At 52.6% G+C, this 14908-nt stretch overlaps 1 protein-coding gene across 12 annotated transcripts in view; it reads left to right on the forward strand.

Annotated features, from left to right (window-relative positions):
• Positions 1-14908, forward strand: part of AMPD3 (adenosine monophosphate deaminase 3) — a 47595-nt gene that overhangs the window by 22267 nt on the left and 10420 nt on the right. For all 12 annotated transcript variants that reach the window (XR_004970416.1, XR_004970415.1, XR_004970414.1 and 9 more), the window contains 7 exons: positions 2250-2412; positions 4313-4532; positions 6710-6839; positions 10561-10755; positions 12868-12999; positions 13554-13717; positions 14448-14574. Coding sequence is in view for 9 of the 12 variants with exons in the window: in XM_036325369.1 (XP_036181262.1) it covers positions 2250-2412; positions 4313-4532; positions 6710-6839; positions 10561-10755; positions 12868-12999; positions 13554-13717; positions 14448-14574 (1131 nt within the window). In the remaining 3 variants the exon portion in view is untranslated. The remainder of the gene's footprint in view (positions 1-2249; positions 2413-4312; positions 4533-6709; positions 6840-10560; positions 10756-12867; positions 13000-13553; positions 13718-14447; positions 14575-14908) is intronic.

Raw genomic sequence — 14908 nt, forward strand, 5'->3', positions numbered from 1 at the left:
TGCGGCTCTTTGGCCCCGTGAGTGTGGCTCTTTCTAAGCCTTAGGAGTACCCTAATTAGTTAATAACAATGTACCTACCTATATAGTTTAAGTTTAAAAAATTTGGCTCTCAAAAGAAATTTCAATTGTACTGTTGATATTTGGCTCTGTTGACTAATGAGTTTGCCGACCACTTGCCTGGGGCATTAACTAGCTTCTTTCAGTCAGTCTCCTGGCTGGCATGTCATAGGGCATGGAGCCTATGGGCAGTTGGTCCCAGAGAGCTACAAGTCTATGTCAGGCAGGCTGACCTTGCAGATCTCCTTGGCCCCCATGGGTCTGCTGTCAGACATGAGGCCTGCGGTGCCTACAAGTTGGCTGGTGTTTCCTGGTCCCCTGAGTACCCCCTTGGACATCTTCAGCTGTGGCCTGAGCCCCTGGCTGTGCTGGGTCCATTGGTTTTGCAGACAGCATGTTTGCCTTTGTCTAAGGCAGTGGTTCTCAACCTTCTGGCCCTTTAAATACAGTTCCTCATGCTGTGACCCAACCATAAAATTATTTTCGTTGCTACTTCATAACTGTAATGTTGCTACTGTTATGAATCGTAATGTAAATATCTGATATGCAGGATGGTCTTAGGCGACCCCTGTGAAAGGGTCGTTCGACCCCCAAAGGGGTCGCGACCCACAGGTTGAGAACCGCTGGCTAAGGCGTTGTGTCTGCTCACTTATTTATTCCTGCTGCTCTCAGAAGCCACCTGGAAGGGCTAAAATGGAATTGACACACCTTCCTGGGGACACTTGGAGTCAGGAAAGGGAAAGCTACTTCCTTAGCCAAAAGCAAGGAGTACCATTTAGTAAAAGGATAAAAACATGCGTGGAAAAGATATGCCAGTTTTGGTCCTCTGAGGACTGAGCCAGGGGAGGAGAGAAGGGGGAGAGGGGGAATTTTAGCTGCATCTGTGATGATTTATTTATTCAAACCTATAAGAGATCCGAAACCATGGTGAAAAAATACTGAAATTGTTAGCTCTGGGTGTCTGCCAGTGCTTGTTTGTATGTTTAAAATGTTTCAAAACTAAAGTGATTTTTTCATTAAAGCAGAGGAGGACACTTTCAGGCCTCAGCCCTCCACGCTCCTCTCACCCGCATCTCGTGCGCCCTTTGCTCTGTCACATATCCGCTGTTATGACAGTTTAGCTGCTCATCTCCCGAGCGCATTCAGATTCTGCCCCACACATCCTTCCCAAACTGGCTAAGACTGATGAGGTGGGAGTTTATCTCATTCGTCTTTCAACAGGAGGCAGCTCTGGGAATGCAGAACATCCCTGGGCTTTGGGAATCAGTCAGATCAGGCTCTGCAGTTTGATGTTGTGACTTCCTGGTGCGTGATTTATCCTTGCTGGGCCTCGGTTCCCCCATTTGTAAAACAGGTTGCAGTGAGGACCCAATGAAATCTATGGAGAGGGTCTAGCACACGAGATCGGTCCCTACATGCTTGTGGCTGGTGAATTTGGGTGAGAGCCTGGGGGCGGCAAAGCAGCGGAGTGAGCAGGCAGATGTTTTTATTATTGCCTCCAAAGGACCCATCAGCTGACAGCGAAGACGCTCACCCTCGTGAGGGACACGGTCCAGGCGTTGCCTCTGTGTGCTGGGTGCGGCCGCAGGCTTGTGCTTTAATCAGCAGCACTGGAGGCTGGCTGGGGGTGTGCCGGCGGAGTACCTGCCTCCCTACTAACTCTCCTCCTGTGTGGGTCCAGGAGACTGTCCCAGGTCAGGGGTTTGCTAGGACTCCTGGGGCTCAGCACGCAGCTGTACTCTGACTAGGATTCATGACAGCGAAAAGATACAGAGCAAAACCAGCCCAGGGGCAGGTCCCCGGGGCAGGTCCCCGGGGCAGAGGCTAGGGGAGGTCGCCTCCCAGCGGAGTCACCGCAGCACACTTAATTCAGAGGGTGGCAACACGTGTGAAGTGTCATCTATCACGGAAGCTCATGAGAGACTCAGTGCCCAAGGCTTTTATTGAGGCTGGTCTCACACCTGCATAGCACATCCCCCCATTCCAGACTCCCAGAAGGAAATCAGGTGTTCAGCATAACCCTGTTTGTGCAAGCAGCACAATGAACCACTCTTACAAGTCAGGGAATGGTGGGAATGCTCCCGAAACCCGGTTCCCAGCTGCCAGCAAGGGCCAGCCGTGCAGCAGGTCTTGCTAAGGACAGTGGTCTCAGGCCGGCTACACCAACTCTTCCTGCACACCTTCCTCTGCAGATCACCGTGGAGGACTATGAGCAGGCCGCCAAGAGCCTGGCCAAGGCCCTGATGATCCGGGAGAAATATGCCCGGCTTGCCTATCACCGTTTCCCACGGACCACAGCCCAGTACTTGGGCCATTCACGGGTGGATGCAGCCTCTCCGGGGGAGGGCTTCCCAGGTACGGTGCTGTGGCTGCAGGTGGGGTTCCAAGTGGGCATGGTCCAGGAGTTGGCCAGGACTTTTTACTAGCTGGATCTGTTTCCCCCGGATGGTGTTGTAAGGGCAGGGTGCTGGCTTCACCCCCCACAGAACTGAGCTGTGGAAGTTAGGAGAGAGATGAAAGTCTGGACCTTGGGAGTTTTCCAGGGAGACAGGCAGTCATGTGGGGTATTTTAAAAAACATGATCAGACATTAAATGCCAAATTAGTGTGTGTGTGTGGGGGGGCGGGGGTGAAGGTAAGTTATAGGAGGCATGTTCTGGGATAGGGGAGGTAGGCTCGGGGGTCAAACCTACCTGTAGTCTGATCTAAGCTCTGCCACTTTTTTGGGCAAAGATTTCTCCAAACCTCAGTTTCTCAGTCTGTAAAATGGGAATACTAATAGTACCTGTCACCTGGGCCTGCTGAGAGGATTGCATGAAGGAATGAATGTGAGGCAGTGAGTGCAGTCCTGGCACCCAGTGAGTGTTCAGTAAATGGAAGCTGGTTTACGCTGTGGGTTTGGGAGGTTGGCGAGGGCAGGATCATTTCTGGGGGGCTCTGTTCGGCCGGGGAAGGACCCAGGAGCAGTAGAGGCTGTGAGATGAATGAGCACCACAGGAAACCTCGATATTGAAAGTTGGTGGGGGTGGTGGTGGCGGGGGGGGGTGGGATCCAGTAAGGGCCTGATGGTCTGTGCCAGTGCCCATGACCCAGGCTGCTCCCTGGGTGTAGTTGGTGCCATTTCTGGCCTCCTTGAAGCTCTGAGACCTGGACTTTGAGTATCTGTTACCACCAGGGGCCCTGGGTAAATCTCAGCCCTTCGCACCCATTTCCCTGTTTGTCTGAGGGAAGTTGATCACACCTGCCCCATTTTTGGCAAAGGCCGGCAGGAATGACTGTCAAATTTGTACTTTCTACAAAGCAGAGCGCCCAGGGGTCCTGGCATGAGTGTACTGGGTGGGGGCTGTGGCTTCACCCAGGCCTTCGTACTGCTGGCATCTCACAGGCCACTGGCACATCTCAGGGACTCTGAGCAGAGCAGAAGCCCCCAGTTCCACTGCTGTGAAGCATAACCTGTTCCTTGGCCAGAGACAGAGCTTAGCAAGAGTCAGGAAAAGACATTATGAGAATAATGCCCAGTAATTTACATGTTGGGCATTGCTATTTACAAAGCATTTTCCTATACCCACTCTTGCAGCCCTCACAGTGAGCTGTGAAGGCAGGGTGTGTCATCCTCAGATGAGCAGACAGGATCAGAGGTAAAGTGGTTTGCTCGTGTCTCATAGCTGGGCAATAGCCAGGAATAGCTTCCTGCCCACCATGGCCCAACTCAACCCATAGCGGCTGGCATTCCTTGCTCTGTGGGAGACCAGCCTTATTCTGTGCTCCTCTGGGGGTGGGGGGCACCTTAACCCCTCAGCTGCCCTGGACCCAGGAAGCTGTGGGAGGACAGGGATAGCTGTGCTCTCGGGGCAGTCCCAGGTGCTGTCTTATTAGGAGAGGACACAGCTGCCCTTTTCAGTGCACCTGGTGGCGCTGAAGTGCCCAGGAGTCTTCAGCTCATTTCAGTTAAATTTTAAAAACTTGCCAGCCACGTACCAGGGATTATTCTAGGAAATGGGGATGCAGAAACGAACCAGACAAACATATACCACCCAGGATAACTAAGTGAACTTATTTTACATAGTCATAGGTGCTAAGGAAACAAAGTCAAGCGGGAAAGAGGGTGTGAGATGCCAGGGTGGGCGGGGTGGGGGTGGGGGTAGTGGTTTTTGTATGGGATGACCAGAACAAGCCTCACTGAGAATGTGCCTTTGGAGCCCACGTGAGCTCATGAGGTCAAGGGCACTTTGCCATCGCTCAATCCTGTTTTGCAGAATTCCACCCTCTCCCACTGCCCCAGGAAGACCCTTACCGTATAGATGATGCTCCCCCCAACCTGGGCTACCTGGTCCGCATGCAGGGGGGCATCCTCTTCGTGTACGACGACGAGAAGATGCTGGAGTGCCAGGAGCCCCACAGCCTGCCCTACCCCGACCTGGAGACCTACACAGTGGACATGAGCCACATCCTGGCCCTCATCACTGATGGCCCCACGTAAGCCAGCTGCCCCCCAGTCTGCCTCTCTGGCGTGGGTGCTATTCTGTAGGGAGGGGGCTGGGAAAAGCCATCTAGGTCACCCCTGTGCTCTGGGTATTCTCACACTTAAACCACCCCAGAAAGAGAGTGGTTTCCCTCTACCCCGTGCCCTGTGGGTTTCTGCAACAGTTTTCCATCACAGGCTGGCGTATTAGAGTTGGTATTTCCTGTCCTGCATGCGTAGGTGTGGAGCTCCTGTTTGCTGGTGGCCACCTGTGCACCTTAGGATGGCTATCACTCTGCTCCCAGGCATGATGACTGCCTTGCACAGTCACCAGCCCAGGGCATTCCTGTAGATGGTCGAGGAGCGGTCAAGGCTGTTGCTTCAGGTGCTGGGTTTTCTGTGTTTCTGGAGGGGAGAGTGCAGGGAGCCTGGGAACCCTGTGCCACAACCCCCATGATGCTTGTGGGCTTGGCTCTTGTTAACCTGGCAGGCAGTTGTCTTCTTGACTTTGGCCCCTCACTTCTTGGTGAGCACTTAAGCTAATCAGCAATGGAAGTGCAGCATGACTGGACCCTGGGTGGCTGTGCTGGGTGTGCCCAGGCAGGACTAGGGGTCTCGGGGAGGGAGAGGGTGCTGGTCACCACTGAGGAACTTCTTTCTTGCCCTGCCTTTTGGGTTTTACTGGGAATGAGTGTGAGGCCAGTCTCCAAGGGAGGAGAGTGGGCCCGAGGGGGATGGGCAGGTGGGTCTTGCTCCTCCCTGATCTGAGGGCAGATAAGACCTGGAAGAGGGGAGGGACAGTTCCTGGAAGGCTCACTTCAGCCAAAGGGAGGAGCTTTGAGGGAAAGCGGCTGAGGGTGTGTGCTCAGTGGCCATCCTGTCTGGGAGGCTGTTAAGGTGAATCCTACTGGGGAGAGGGACTGTGTGAGGTTGTTACAGAAGACCAAAGAAATACCAGGCACACTTCCTAGAGAAAGGGAGGGACCCCGTTTATTAACACTAGTGGACTCCGGGAATAATTTCCAAATCAGAGTGAAGAAACACGAAGAGGGCTTCACCTTTTATAACCTTCTGGGGTCTTTGTCTTGCAGATATGGTTCCACCCCTTTTCTGCAGGCTTACAGGAAGGGCCCCAGGTGTTGAGGTCCCCAGATACAATGATCTGTCCTGGGGCCAGCGATAATGACCTTCCCCCCGCCCCAGGGCAGTGCGTTGTTCACAGTTTTTAGACCAGTTTCCTCCTCAAGGTGATCTTTGAAATCCCTGGTGACCCGATACACTCCTGCACTCCTCTCTGGGGCTCATCTTGACTGGCAGATGACCATGCTGTTCCAGGGGCCACAGCCGCTCTTTATGAAAGTCTGAGTGATTGGATGCTAAAGGAGCTGCTGTTTGTGGGGGCGGGCACAAGGAAGCATGTGGCATGAACTGTGGCTGAAGGTTCTGTGTGGCTGTGGGCACAGGCGCGTGGCCAGGCATCCAGGCTAGGTGTGGGCTGGCAGCTGGCCTTGAGCAGGGGACTCCCCCATTCTCCCCAATGGCTTTTTTGCCAGCTGGTGGGGGCATCAGTCAGAGCAGAGATTTCTGTCCTAGTAACAGACATCTCTACATTCCTCATCTGCCCACAATGAAACCTCCGAGCTGAGAGGTCCTTGGGTCTCGGGGTTGGGAGCTGGCCAAGATGGGCAGGTCACGCCTGAGAGTTTGACTGTATTACCAATCTCCTAGGAAGAAGTTAAACTCCTTTCAAAGAATTAAAGGCGGCTGAGGATAGATGGGAGGAAAAGAAAAGGAAGCAGTCAAGGAGGGAGACTTTATTGAGCATCCACTTCACATGCATAAACCCGTTTCACCCTCCCGTTAATCTTGGGCATTACCAGCGTCTTACTTGTTCCTGGGAAATAGATGCTCAAGAGCCGTTGCCTAAGCACAGAGCTAGAAGTCAAAGAACCTGTATGAGGCTGCAGAGTCAGCGCCACTGCCCTGTATCAGCTGCTCATTTACTTCAGGGCACAGGGATGTGGGTACATAGCTCCTTCAGCTGGGTCTGTAGAGAGCTGGGACCTCCTCCCTCCCTGCGCCATCCTGACCTTCCACTTGAGGGTGGGTCCCTGCAGACCCTGGAGGTCTCCAAACCGGAGAGCTCGATGAGACTTCTCAACTATGGTTTCTCTCCCTTTCCAACCTGCAGGAAAACATATTGTCACCGGCGACTGAACTTTCTGGAATCCAAGTTCAGCCTTCACGAGATGTTAAATGAGATGTCTGAGTTCAAAGAGTTGAAGAGTAACCCCCACCGAGACTTCTATAATGTGAGAAAGGTGTGTTTCTGGGCCGGGGTTCAGACCCCTTCCCATCGCTCTTCTAGCCCACAGGGATGCCCTGAGTCGGTCTGGGGCCGGTGCCCTTGGGTGGCCTTCCTTGGCCAGAGCAGGTGATGCGTTTGTGCAGAAGGAAGACCAGCGTGCTGCCTTCTGTGTGTCAGGCCATCATGCCCCAGATGGTACGTGATACCCATGTTGTGCATCTGTTGAAATGTGTCCTCTACCTTGGAAAATAGGCATGACCTGTTCATTGGTCATCAGTGGAGGCCAGGTTATTTTTAAGGTAGAGGATGTATTAAATTCATCACGGAGAGAAAAGACTGTTAAGACCTCTTTGGACTTGAGAGTTCCAGATTTTGCTTCCTTTGGAATCAAGTGTATTTAAAGAAAAGTATGTACTCCCCCTCTGCCTCTCTCTAGAGTGGATGAGAGGGCTTGGCCTGGACTCAGGTGGTAAATGATCTCAGTTTCTGGCTTTTCCATTTTCTTCCATTTAACTAATATACAGTGAAGCAAGGGAGTAGTGCTAAGCATGGGGCATTTGCTGTTGAACAAGAGTCACTTCTTGTAGGTGGGCTCAGGGAGGATGTGGATCCTCTGGGAAAGCCCAGCTCAGGTGGGCAGCACTCAGCAATGGGAGACGGAAGGCTCCATCTGGGGAAGCCTCAGGGTCCTGTCTGTTAAGCATCATGGAGTCTGGCATGGACTCCCACTTGGATGGGATCCTTAAGAAATGAGAGTTTGGCTTCAGCTCCTGGGCTGTGAGGCTTCTGGAAGTGTTTGGGGATTTCCAGACAGAGGCGAATGGATGTACGTAGACACCACCTACCTGGCATTTTCACCTCCAAGCACCATTTGTTCCTTCTCTGTGAACCTGGGTGTTCATACAGATGGGTGCCTCCGTGTCTCTGTCAGCTCCTCTCAGCCCTGCCCAGATGCACCCACATGTCCAGCACAGGCCCAGATGAGTGTCCAAGCTCAATGCAGTCCTGCCCTCTGGACGCATATGCTCTGGGTCTGACTGCTTCCTGTTGCCTGGGGCCGAGGTGGCCTTGCTGACAGCACTGGTTCCCACACTGTTGGTTTCTGAGGCGGGGCCCAGTGGGTATTCCTGGGCCAACCAGCTGCTCTATAGCCACAATGTGGGAGAGTCCTTATGGGGCTGTGTTACATACCAGAGCCCATCCTCAGGGTTCCTTGTCTCTCTGGGGTTAATGTGCTGTCTGGACAGAGATGGCCTTGACCCCTGTGCTGTGACGCAATCACCTGTTCTCTGGCCCCATAGTCAGTCCATAAATCCAGGTCTGCTCTGAGTTCAGGCCTGTGCCTGCCCCTCCCCGCCTTCTGGGAGCTGGCTATTTTATCTTACCCTGGAAGCATCTACTATGAGGGGAGAGCTGGCTTTCTGAAATCCAGGCTGGGCTGGGAGGGTGGCCTCCACATTCCCGAGGTGGCTGGCAGAGTCCTGGGGGCACGCTAGGGCCGGGCTCCCAGGAGCTGTGCATGGCCATGATGTGGGCAGTATTTGTGAAAGCACCTGCAACATTGCAGCAGGTCATGGGTTACGACATCATGAGGCCAGCAGCTGTGTAACTGAGACAACTGGTTTCCGCTCAGAGCTAAGAATGAGAGGCTGAGTGTGTTTGCTGCTTAGGAGTTGGGTAGAATTAGGCCATATTCACTCTGGCTTAAGTGTCATATCAAGGGTAGCAAATAGGTTTCATCTTCTGTACCAAACAACCAATTGGGAGTGGCTACCTCAGGCTGCTCCCAAAGCTTAGTGAAAAGAGTGCTGTGATCGATTATTGGTGTCCACCATGGGTATGGAATGGTCAGTGTTGGCTCAGGAGCCAGGTTTGGCCAGCCCTGTTTGGAAACTCTAATGTTTGTTTACTAGACCTGGGTGTTAGATGAAAGAAGGAATGCATTTGGATCTTAGGATGAATTGAAAACACTGACATCTTTTACTTGTTCCAAAAACAATTGTCTTGGAGATTTTGGAGTGTGGATGCTTCCTGGGTGGTCCAGTTGTTTTCCTTCCTCATCTTGTGACTCAGGGGGGTAAAGACAGACTGTACCCCCTGCAGTGTGTCACTGGTAAGCTGGAGGACACGACCAGAAACCCCAGAATGTGCTGAGTCATGCTGAGGTGGTAACCTTCTTTTGGACTGAGCCAAGCTGACCTTCTTTTGTGCCTCCACATGAGCCCAGCTCAGCCCTGAGGTGTCTGAGCCTTTACACGGTGCTTTTGGTGCTTTGAATGGCTGCATTTCTCTGATGTCTAGTGGTCTGTCTTTCTGGATTAATGGCAGGAAGGGCCTTGATGAGTGAGTGATGTGGCCAACAACATGGGCTGCCTGGTATAATGCCCAGAGAGGTTCAGTGGATCAAATGTCTGGTTTGGCATGACTTGGTGATGCCCGGTCAGCGGGACAGCATTCCCAGGCCTGAGGTCAGCCGCCTCTTCACCCCAGCCCTGGCAGAGTGCCCAGTCAGCCGCAGTAGTAACTGCAGAGTGTGGCGTGGCAGCCAGCTGCACTCTGGCCTGTGAGCTGCTGCCACCCTCCCCACGAACCTCCCTTAGGTCCTTTGGGCTCTTGGAAGGGGGACCAGGATGCCCACTGTGAGCTCAGGTTATCCGCAGCTTAGCTCGGGCTCTGTTTCTTTGGGGCTGGCATCTGAATGGAAGGCTCAAGAGAGGTCAGTGGGTAGAATGGGATTTTGTGGGACAGTTGATGGGCCTTGAGATTATATGAGGATATGGACATCATCAAAATTATTGGAACCTATTTTACCAGTTCATTTGTTTATTTGGCCATCCACTGATTTAAGTAATACATTGTACCAGGCTCTAGAGCAGTGGTTCTCAACCTGTGGGTCGCGACCCCTTTGGCGGTCGAACGACCCTTTCACAGGGGTCGCCTAAGACCATCCTGCATATAAGATATTTACATTACGATTCATAACAGTAGCAACATTACAGTTATGAAGTAGCAATGAAAATAATTTTATGGTTGGGTCATAACATGAGGAACTGTATTTAAAGGGCCAGAAGGTTGAGAACCACTGCTCTAGAGACTTCCATGCACTGGACATGGTCCCTGTCCTGTCTAGTGAGGGAGGAGCCAGGAAAATATTGGTGAGGATCAGAGGACATGTACAGTACAGGGAGAGTCTGTGCCGGCTCCCGAGGTTGGGTAAGGGAGACTCATCAGCTGTGCTTGGGGGATCAGGACTAGCTTTCAAATGGAGGAGGTTTTAGGAAGTTTTCAGGTGGCTGAGATTGACGAGGAAAAAAGAAGGAATGCCAGGCTGAGGACACGCATGGGCAAAGATGTGGTGTGGAATAGCATGGTGCCAGGGGCACCTGGCAATGGTGTGGCGTGGCTGGAGCATAAAGCAGGGCCCTGGCAGGGGAGAGGTAAGGTTTGATGTAAGCCTGGAATCCCAGGCTAAGGAGCTTGAGCTTAATCTTGAAGACGCGAGGGGCACTGATGTTTCGTTAACAGAAGTAGCCGGATCCAATCTACAGCTTAAAAAGATTTCTAGATGCTGGAAGGAGGTGAATTGGGCAGCAAGGCTGGAGGGAGACCAGTTCCAAAGTCTAGAGAAGAAGTGGGGAGGGGGCATCCAGGCGGCACCCTAAGGGTTGGACGTCCTAACTCTTGTTGCCAGAGGAGGCAGCCCGGCTCACGGGTTGGGGGGTGCCGTGTTGCAGGTGGACACGCACATCCACGCGGCTGCCTGCATGAATCAGAAGCACTTGCTGCGCTTTATCAAGCACACGTACCAGACGGAGCCGGACAGAATCGTGGCCGAGAAGCAGGGCCAGAAGATCACCCTGCGGCAGGTGTTCGACAGCCTGAACATGGACCCTTACGACCTCACTGTGGATTCGCTGGACGTCCACGCGGTGAGTGAGCTTCCGCCCCGGGGCCTTAGGCAGCCGGCTGGGGAGTCAGCCGCCTGAAAAGAAGCCATGATTGTGCTTGGAGAGAGGCTGACTGTGCAAGCAGCTTTCTCTTCTAGCCATGGCAACTGTGAGAGATAATTTGGCCTCAGAATAACTGGCTGGGAGCAACCCTGGGCCAGGGGACAAGAGTATGCAACATGGAGTCAGGCAGGTCCCAGTTCTATTTCCACTCCCGTCACTTAGCAGTTGTGTGCCCCTAAGCCACTCACTCAAGCTTTAATTTCCTTGCCTATAAAATGCTTAATGCAACATGCCTATTGACATTTCAAAGTTATTAAAATACTAAATGATGGTGCAGGTACATAGTAAGTAGTTTCCTCAGCAATTCCACTCCTAAGTATGTACCCAAAAGAACTGAAAGCAGAGACTAAAACAGATACTTACACATCAATGCAGCATTATTCACTATGCCCCAAAGGTAGAAGCAACCCAAGGATTCATCAATAAATGAATGAAAAAACGAAATGTGGTGTATCCATATAATGGAATACTTTTCAGCCTTAAAAAAGAATAAAGTGTCCTAACTGGTTTGGCTCAGTGGATAGAGCGTCGGCCTGAGGACTCAAGGGTCCCGGGTTCGATTCTAGTCAAGGGCATGTACCTTGGTTGCGGGCACAACCCCAGTAGGGAGTGTGTAGGAGGCAGCTGATCGATGTTTCTCTCTCATTGATGTTTCTAACTCTCTATCCCTCTCCCTTCCTCTCTGTAAAAAATAAAAATCAATAAAATATATTAAAAAAGAAAAAGAATAAAGTGCTGACATCTGCCATAATGTGGATGACCCTTGAAAACATTATGCTAAGTCAAAGAAGCCATATACAAAAGGATAAGTAGTGTATGATTTCACTTGTGTGAGGTACATAGGATATGCAATTTCATCCAGACGGAAAGGAGAATAAAGATTGCTAGGGACAAAAAAAAAAAAAAAAAAAAAAAAGATTGCTAGGGACTGGGGGAAGAGAGAATGGGGAGTTATTGTTTAACTAGAGGCCCAGTGAATGACAATCGTGCACTGGAGGGGGCGTCCCTCAGCCCAACCTGCACCCCTTCACAGTCCAGGACCCCTAGGGGGATGTCCGACTGCTGGCTTAGGCCTGCTCCCTGAGAAGGGTCCTTAGCACTGCCGTGGAGGCAGGAGAGGCTTCCGCCACCACTGCTGCACTCAGCAGCCCTGAGCCTGGTTTCTGGCTGAGCAGCACTCCCCTTGGGAGTGCACTGACCACCAGGGGACAGCTCCTGTGTTGAGCATCTGCCTCCTGGTGGGTCAGTGTGCATCATAGTGACAGGTCAATCCACCATACGGTTGATTTGCATATTAGCCTTTTATTATATAGGATAGGTACAGAATTTCAGTTTTACAAGATGAAAAGAGTTCTGGAGATGGATGGTGGTGATGGTTGTACAACAATATGAATGTACTTAATACCACTGAACTGTACACTTACAAATGGTTATGATGGTAAATGTTGTGTTATAATAAAAAAATCTGTTGCATAAACAAACAAAATACTGAATGCGATAAGGTGGAGAAAGTGCATTATGAAATTTAACTAGTAATAGGACATACTTTATTTTTATTTTTTTAAAAATATTTTTTTCATTGATTTCAGAGAGGAAGGGAGAGGGAGAAAGAAAAAGAGATAGTAACATGCCCCATACAGGGAATTGAGCTGCAACCCCAGTATGTGCCCTGGTTCATAGGTTGACACTCAGCCACTGAGCCACACTGGCTGGTCAGGGCACACTTTATTGATCGTTCAATAGTTTAGCATCTTCTGCTCATTCAGCCAGCCATGCTTTTAGCCATAGCAGCTTAGAGCACAATGCCCTGGTCCTCCTTCACCAAGGGCCCCCCAAAAAGGACCCCAAGGCTGACAGAGTGAGGATGCATGGTCCTGGCCCCAGCACATTTTGATTTTATGCAAGAACTGACAGAGAAGACCTTTCAGTGTGGCTCTGTTTCAGACCACCTTGTAAAGGCCTGGAGAGGGGAAATGGCTGTGGTGGCCGTAGAACAAAGTGGTGAATCTGGCTGTGGCCCCCTCTCTCCAGGGCCGGCAGACATTCCACCGCTTCGACAAGTTCAACTCTAAATACAATCCTGTGGGGGCCAGTGAGCTGCGTGACCTGTATTTGAAAACGGAAAACTATTTGGGAGGAGAGTACTTTGCTCGGATGGTCAAGGTGAGTGGGCCCGCAGCCTCTCCAAGCCCTCCTCAGACACCTGCCAGCATCTGCCCTCAGAAGGGGGTTGCGTTTGGCCTCCTTGTCATCTTCTCCTTCCCGAATCCCTGCCCACCCACCATCCAGCTCCGGCGAGCTCAGGTGCTCAGGGGCCCAGTGCTCTGGCCCCGGCTGTCAGCCCCGAGTGTGGACAGGCTGGTGCTGAATGTGTCCACTGTGTGGACTGTGGGCAAGAGGAGGAGGAGGGTGTCCACCCTGAGAGCATTCACAGCGTCCAGCCTTGCTGCCCTGTCTATTTGCAGCCTGAGCTTGGCTGGGAGCAGCTGAGCTCCCTGGGGAGCCGTGTCTGCTGCCTGGCCTGGTTATGCTGTGATGGTGCAGACCCAAGGCCTTTCTCTCCAGGAAGGAGCCTCTGCTGAGGCGAGTGAGTACTTGCTTGGCAGCCAGGTGATGTAGATGAGGCCTCCCCAGCCTGGGAGCAGGTGGCTGAGGGAGCTGCAGGATCCAGCAGCCGGGGTGCTCGTGGCCTGACCTGAGCTCTTCTTGGTGCCCAGGAGGTGGCCCGGGAGCTGGAGGAGAGCAAGTACCAGTACTCAGAGCCGAGGCTCTCCATCTACGGCCGCAGTCCCGATGAGTGGCTCAACCTGGCCCACTGGTTCATCCAGCACAAGGTCTACTCTCCTAACATGCGCTGGATCATCCAGGTGCCCCGGATCTAGTAAGTGAGGCGGCCCCCTGCCTGCCTGTGCCCCCTGGGCCCCCCACCTGTCCCGCCTGGGCCGCTGAGTCTGCACTATTGAGACCTGTTCCAGTGCCCACTTAGGCCTCTTCTCCCGGGGATTTTCCTATAGGAAGGGGTGCTCAGGGATGTCTTTGTGACAAACTCTTACTCTTTAAAGAACATATGTGCGCAAATGCCTGGTGGGAACTGCTGCCTGTCTTCTCACTGCAGGATGCGGAGGTCCTTTTGGGTGAGCACCAGGGAGTCGGGCACCTGATGGTGGCCTGCATTGCTGGCCCTCCCCTGGATCTGACTCAGAGACCACCACTGTCCTCTCCAGCTGTCTGGCTGATGGAGGGGGTCATGGCCCCTGGGCGGACTGGGGCCTGTGCTTCAGGGGAACTGAGCTGAGTGGCAGAGAGTTTGGATCCCTGGGGAATAGGAAGACTCATCTCCGTGGTCACCCTGAATCCCTCCACCCTTCTCCCAGTGTGGCCTCTGGTTTGAGAAAGCTCTCAGAGGGGCTTGGGCAGGTGCCGAGTTTGCCAACCAATGCTAGTAGTGCAGATGTTGCTGGGAGTTGGAGGGGAGGGGAAGGACAATGCTCAAGCCACATCTCTGCCTCCACTCAGGGTGTTTTGTGTGAATGGGAAGTGACTGAGGTCGATCTCAGACAGGCCAAGGGGGCTGTTGGGTCCACCTTGATCATCGTCTTCACTTTCCCCAGTGACATATTTAGGTCAAAGAAACTGCTGCCAAGCTTTGGAAAGATGCTGGAGAACATCTTCCTGCCCCTTTTTGAGGCCACAATCAACCCCCAAGATCACCGAGAGCTTCACCTCTTCCTGAAATATGTAAGTGTGGGTGGTGTCCAGGCGATGTGCGTGGAGGCGGAGAGAGGGGAGGATTCCCTGTGGGCCGATCAGGCTTCCCTTCTCAGGTCTGTCACTCCTGTGCCCAGGCATGGGGTTGCCAGCCCCACCAGGCTCCTCAGGGGCACCCTGGGGCTTGGGTGGGTGCTGGGGTGGGCAGCACAGGGTAGACTGAGGAGTCAGTGCCTGGTTAGGTGGGGCTGGAAAGACTGGGTCCTGCGCCAGCAGCACCAAGCAGCAGCCTCCGGCTTCTTTAGAGACAGACATTTCAGCTCTCCTGCTTTTACTTAGAAAGACGGCCCTCGCACCTTAAGCA

The sequence above is a fragment of the Myotis myotis genome, unplaced genomic scaffold, assembly GCF_014108235.1.
Source record: "Myotis myotis isolate mMyoMyo1 unplaced genomic scaffold, mMyoMyo1.p scaffold_m19_p_10, whole genome shotgun sequence".
NCBI classification, from domain to species: domain Eukaryota; kingdom Metazoa; phylum Chordata; class Mammalia; order Chiroptera; family Vespertilionidae; genus Myotis; species Myotis myotis.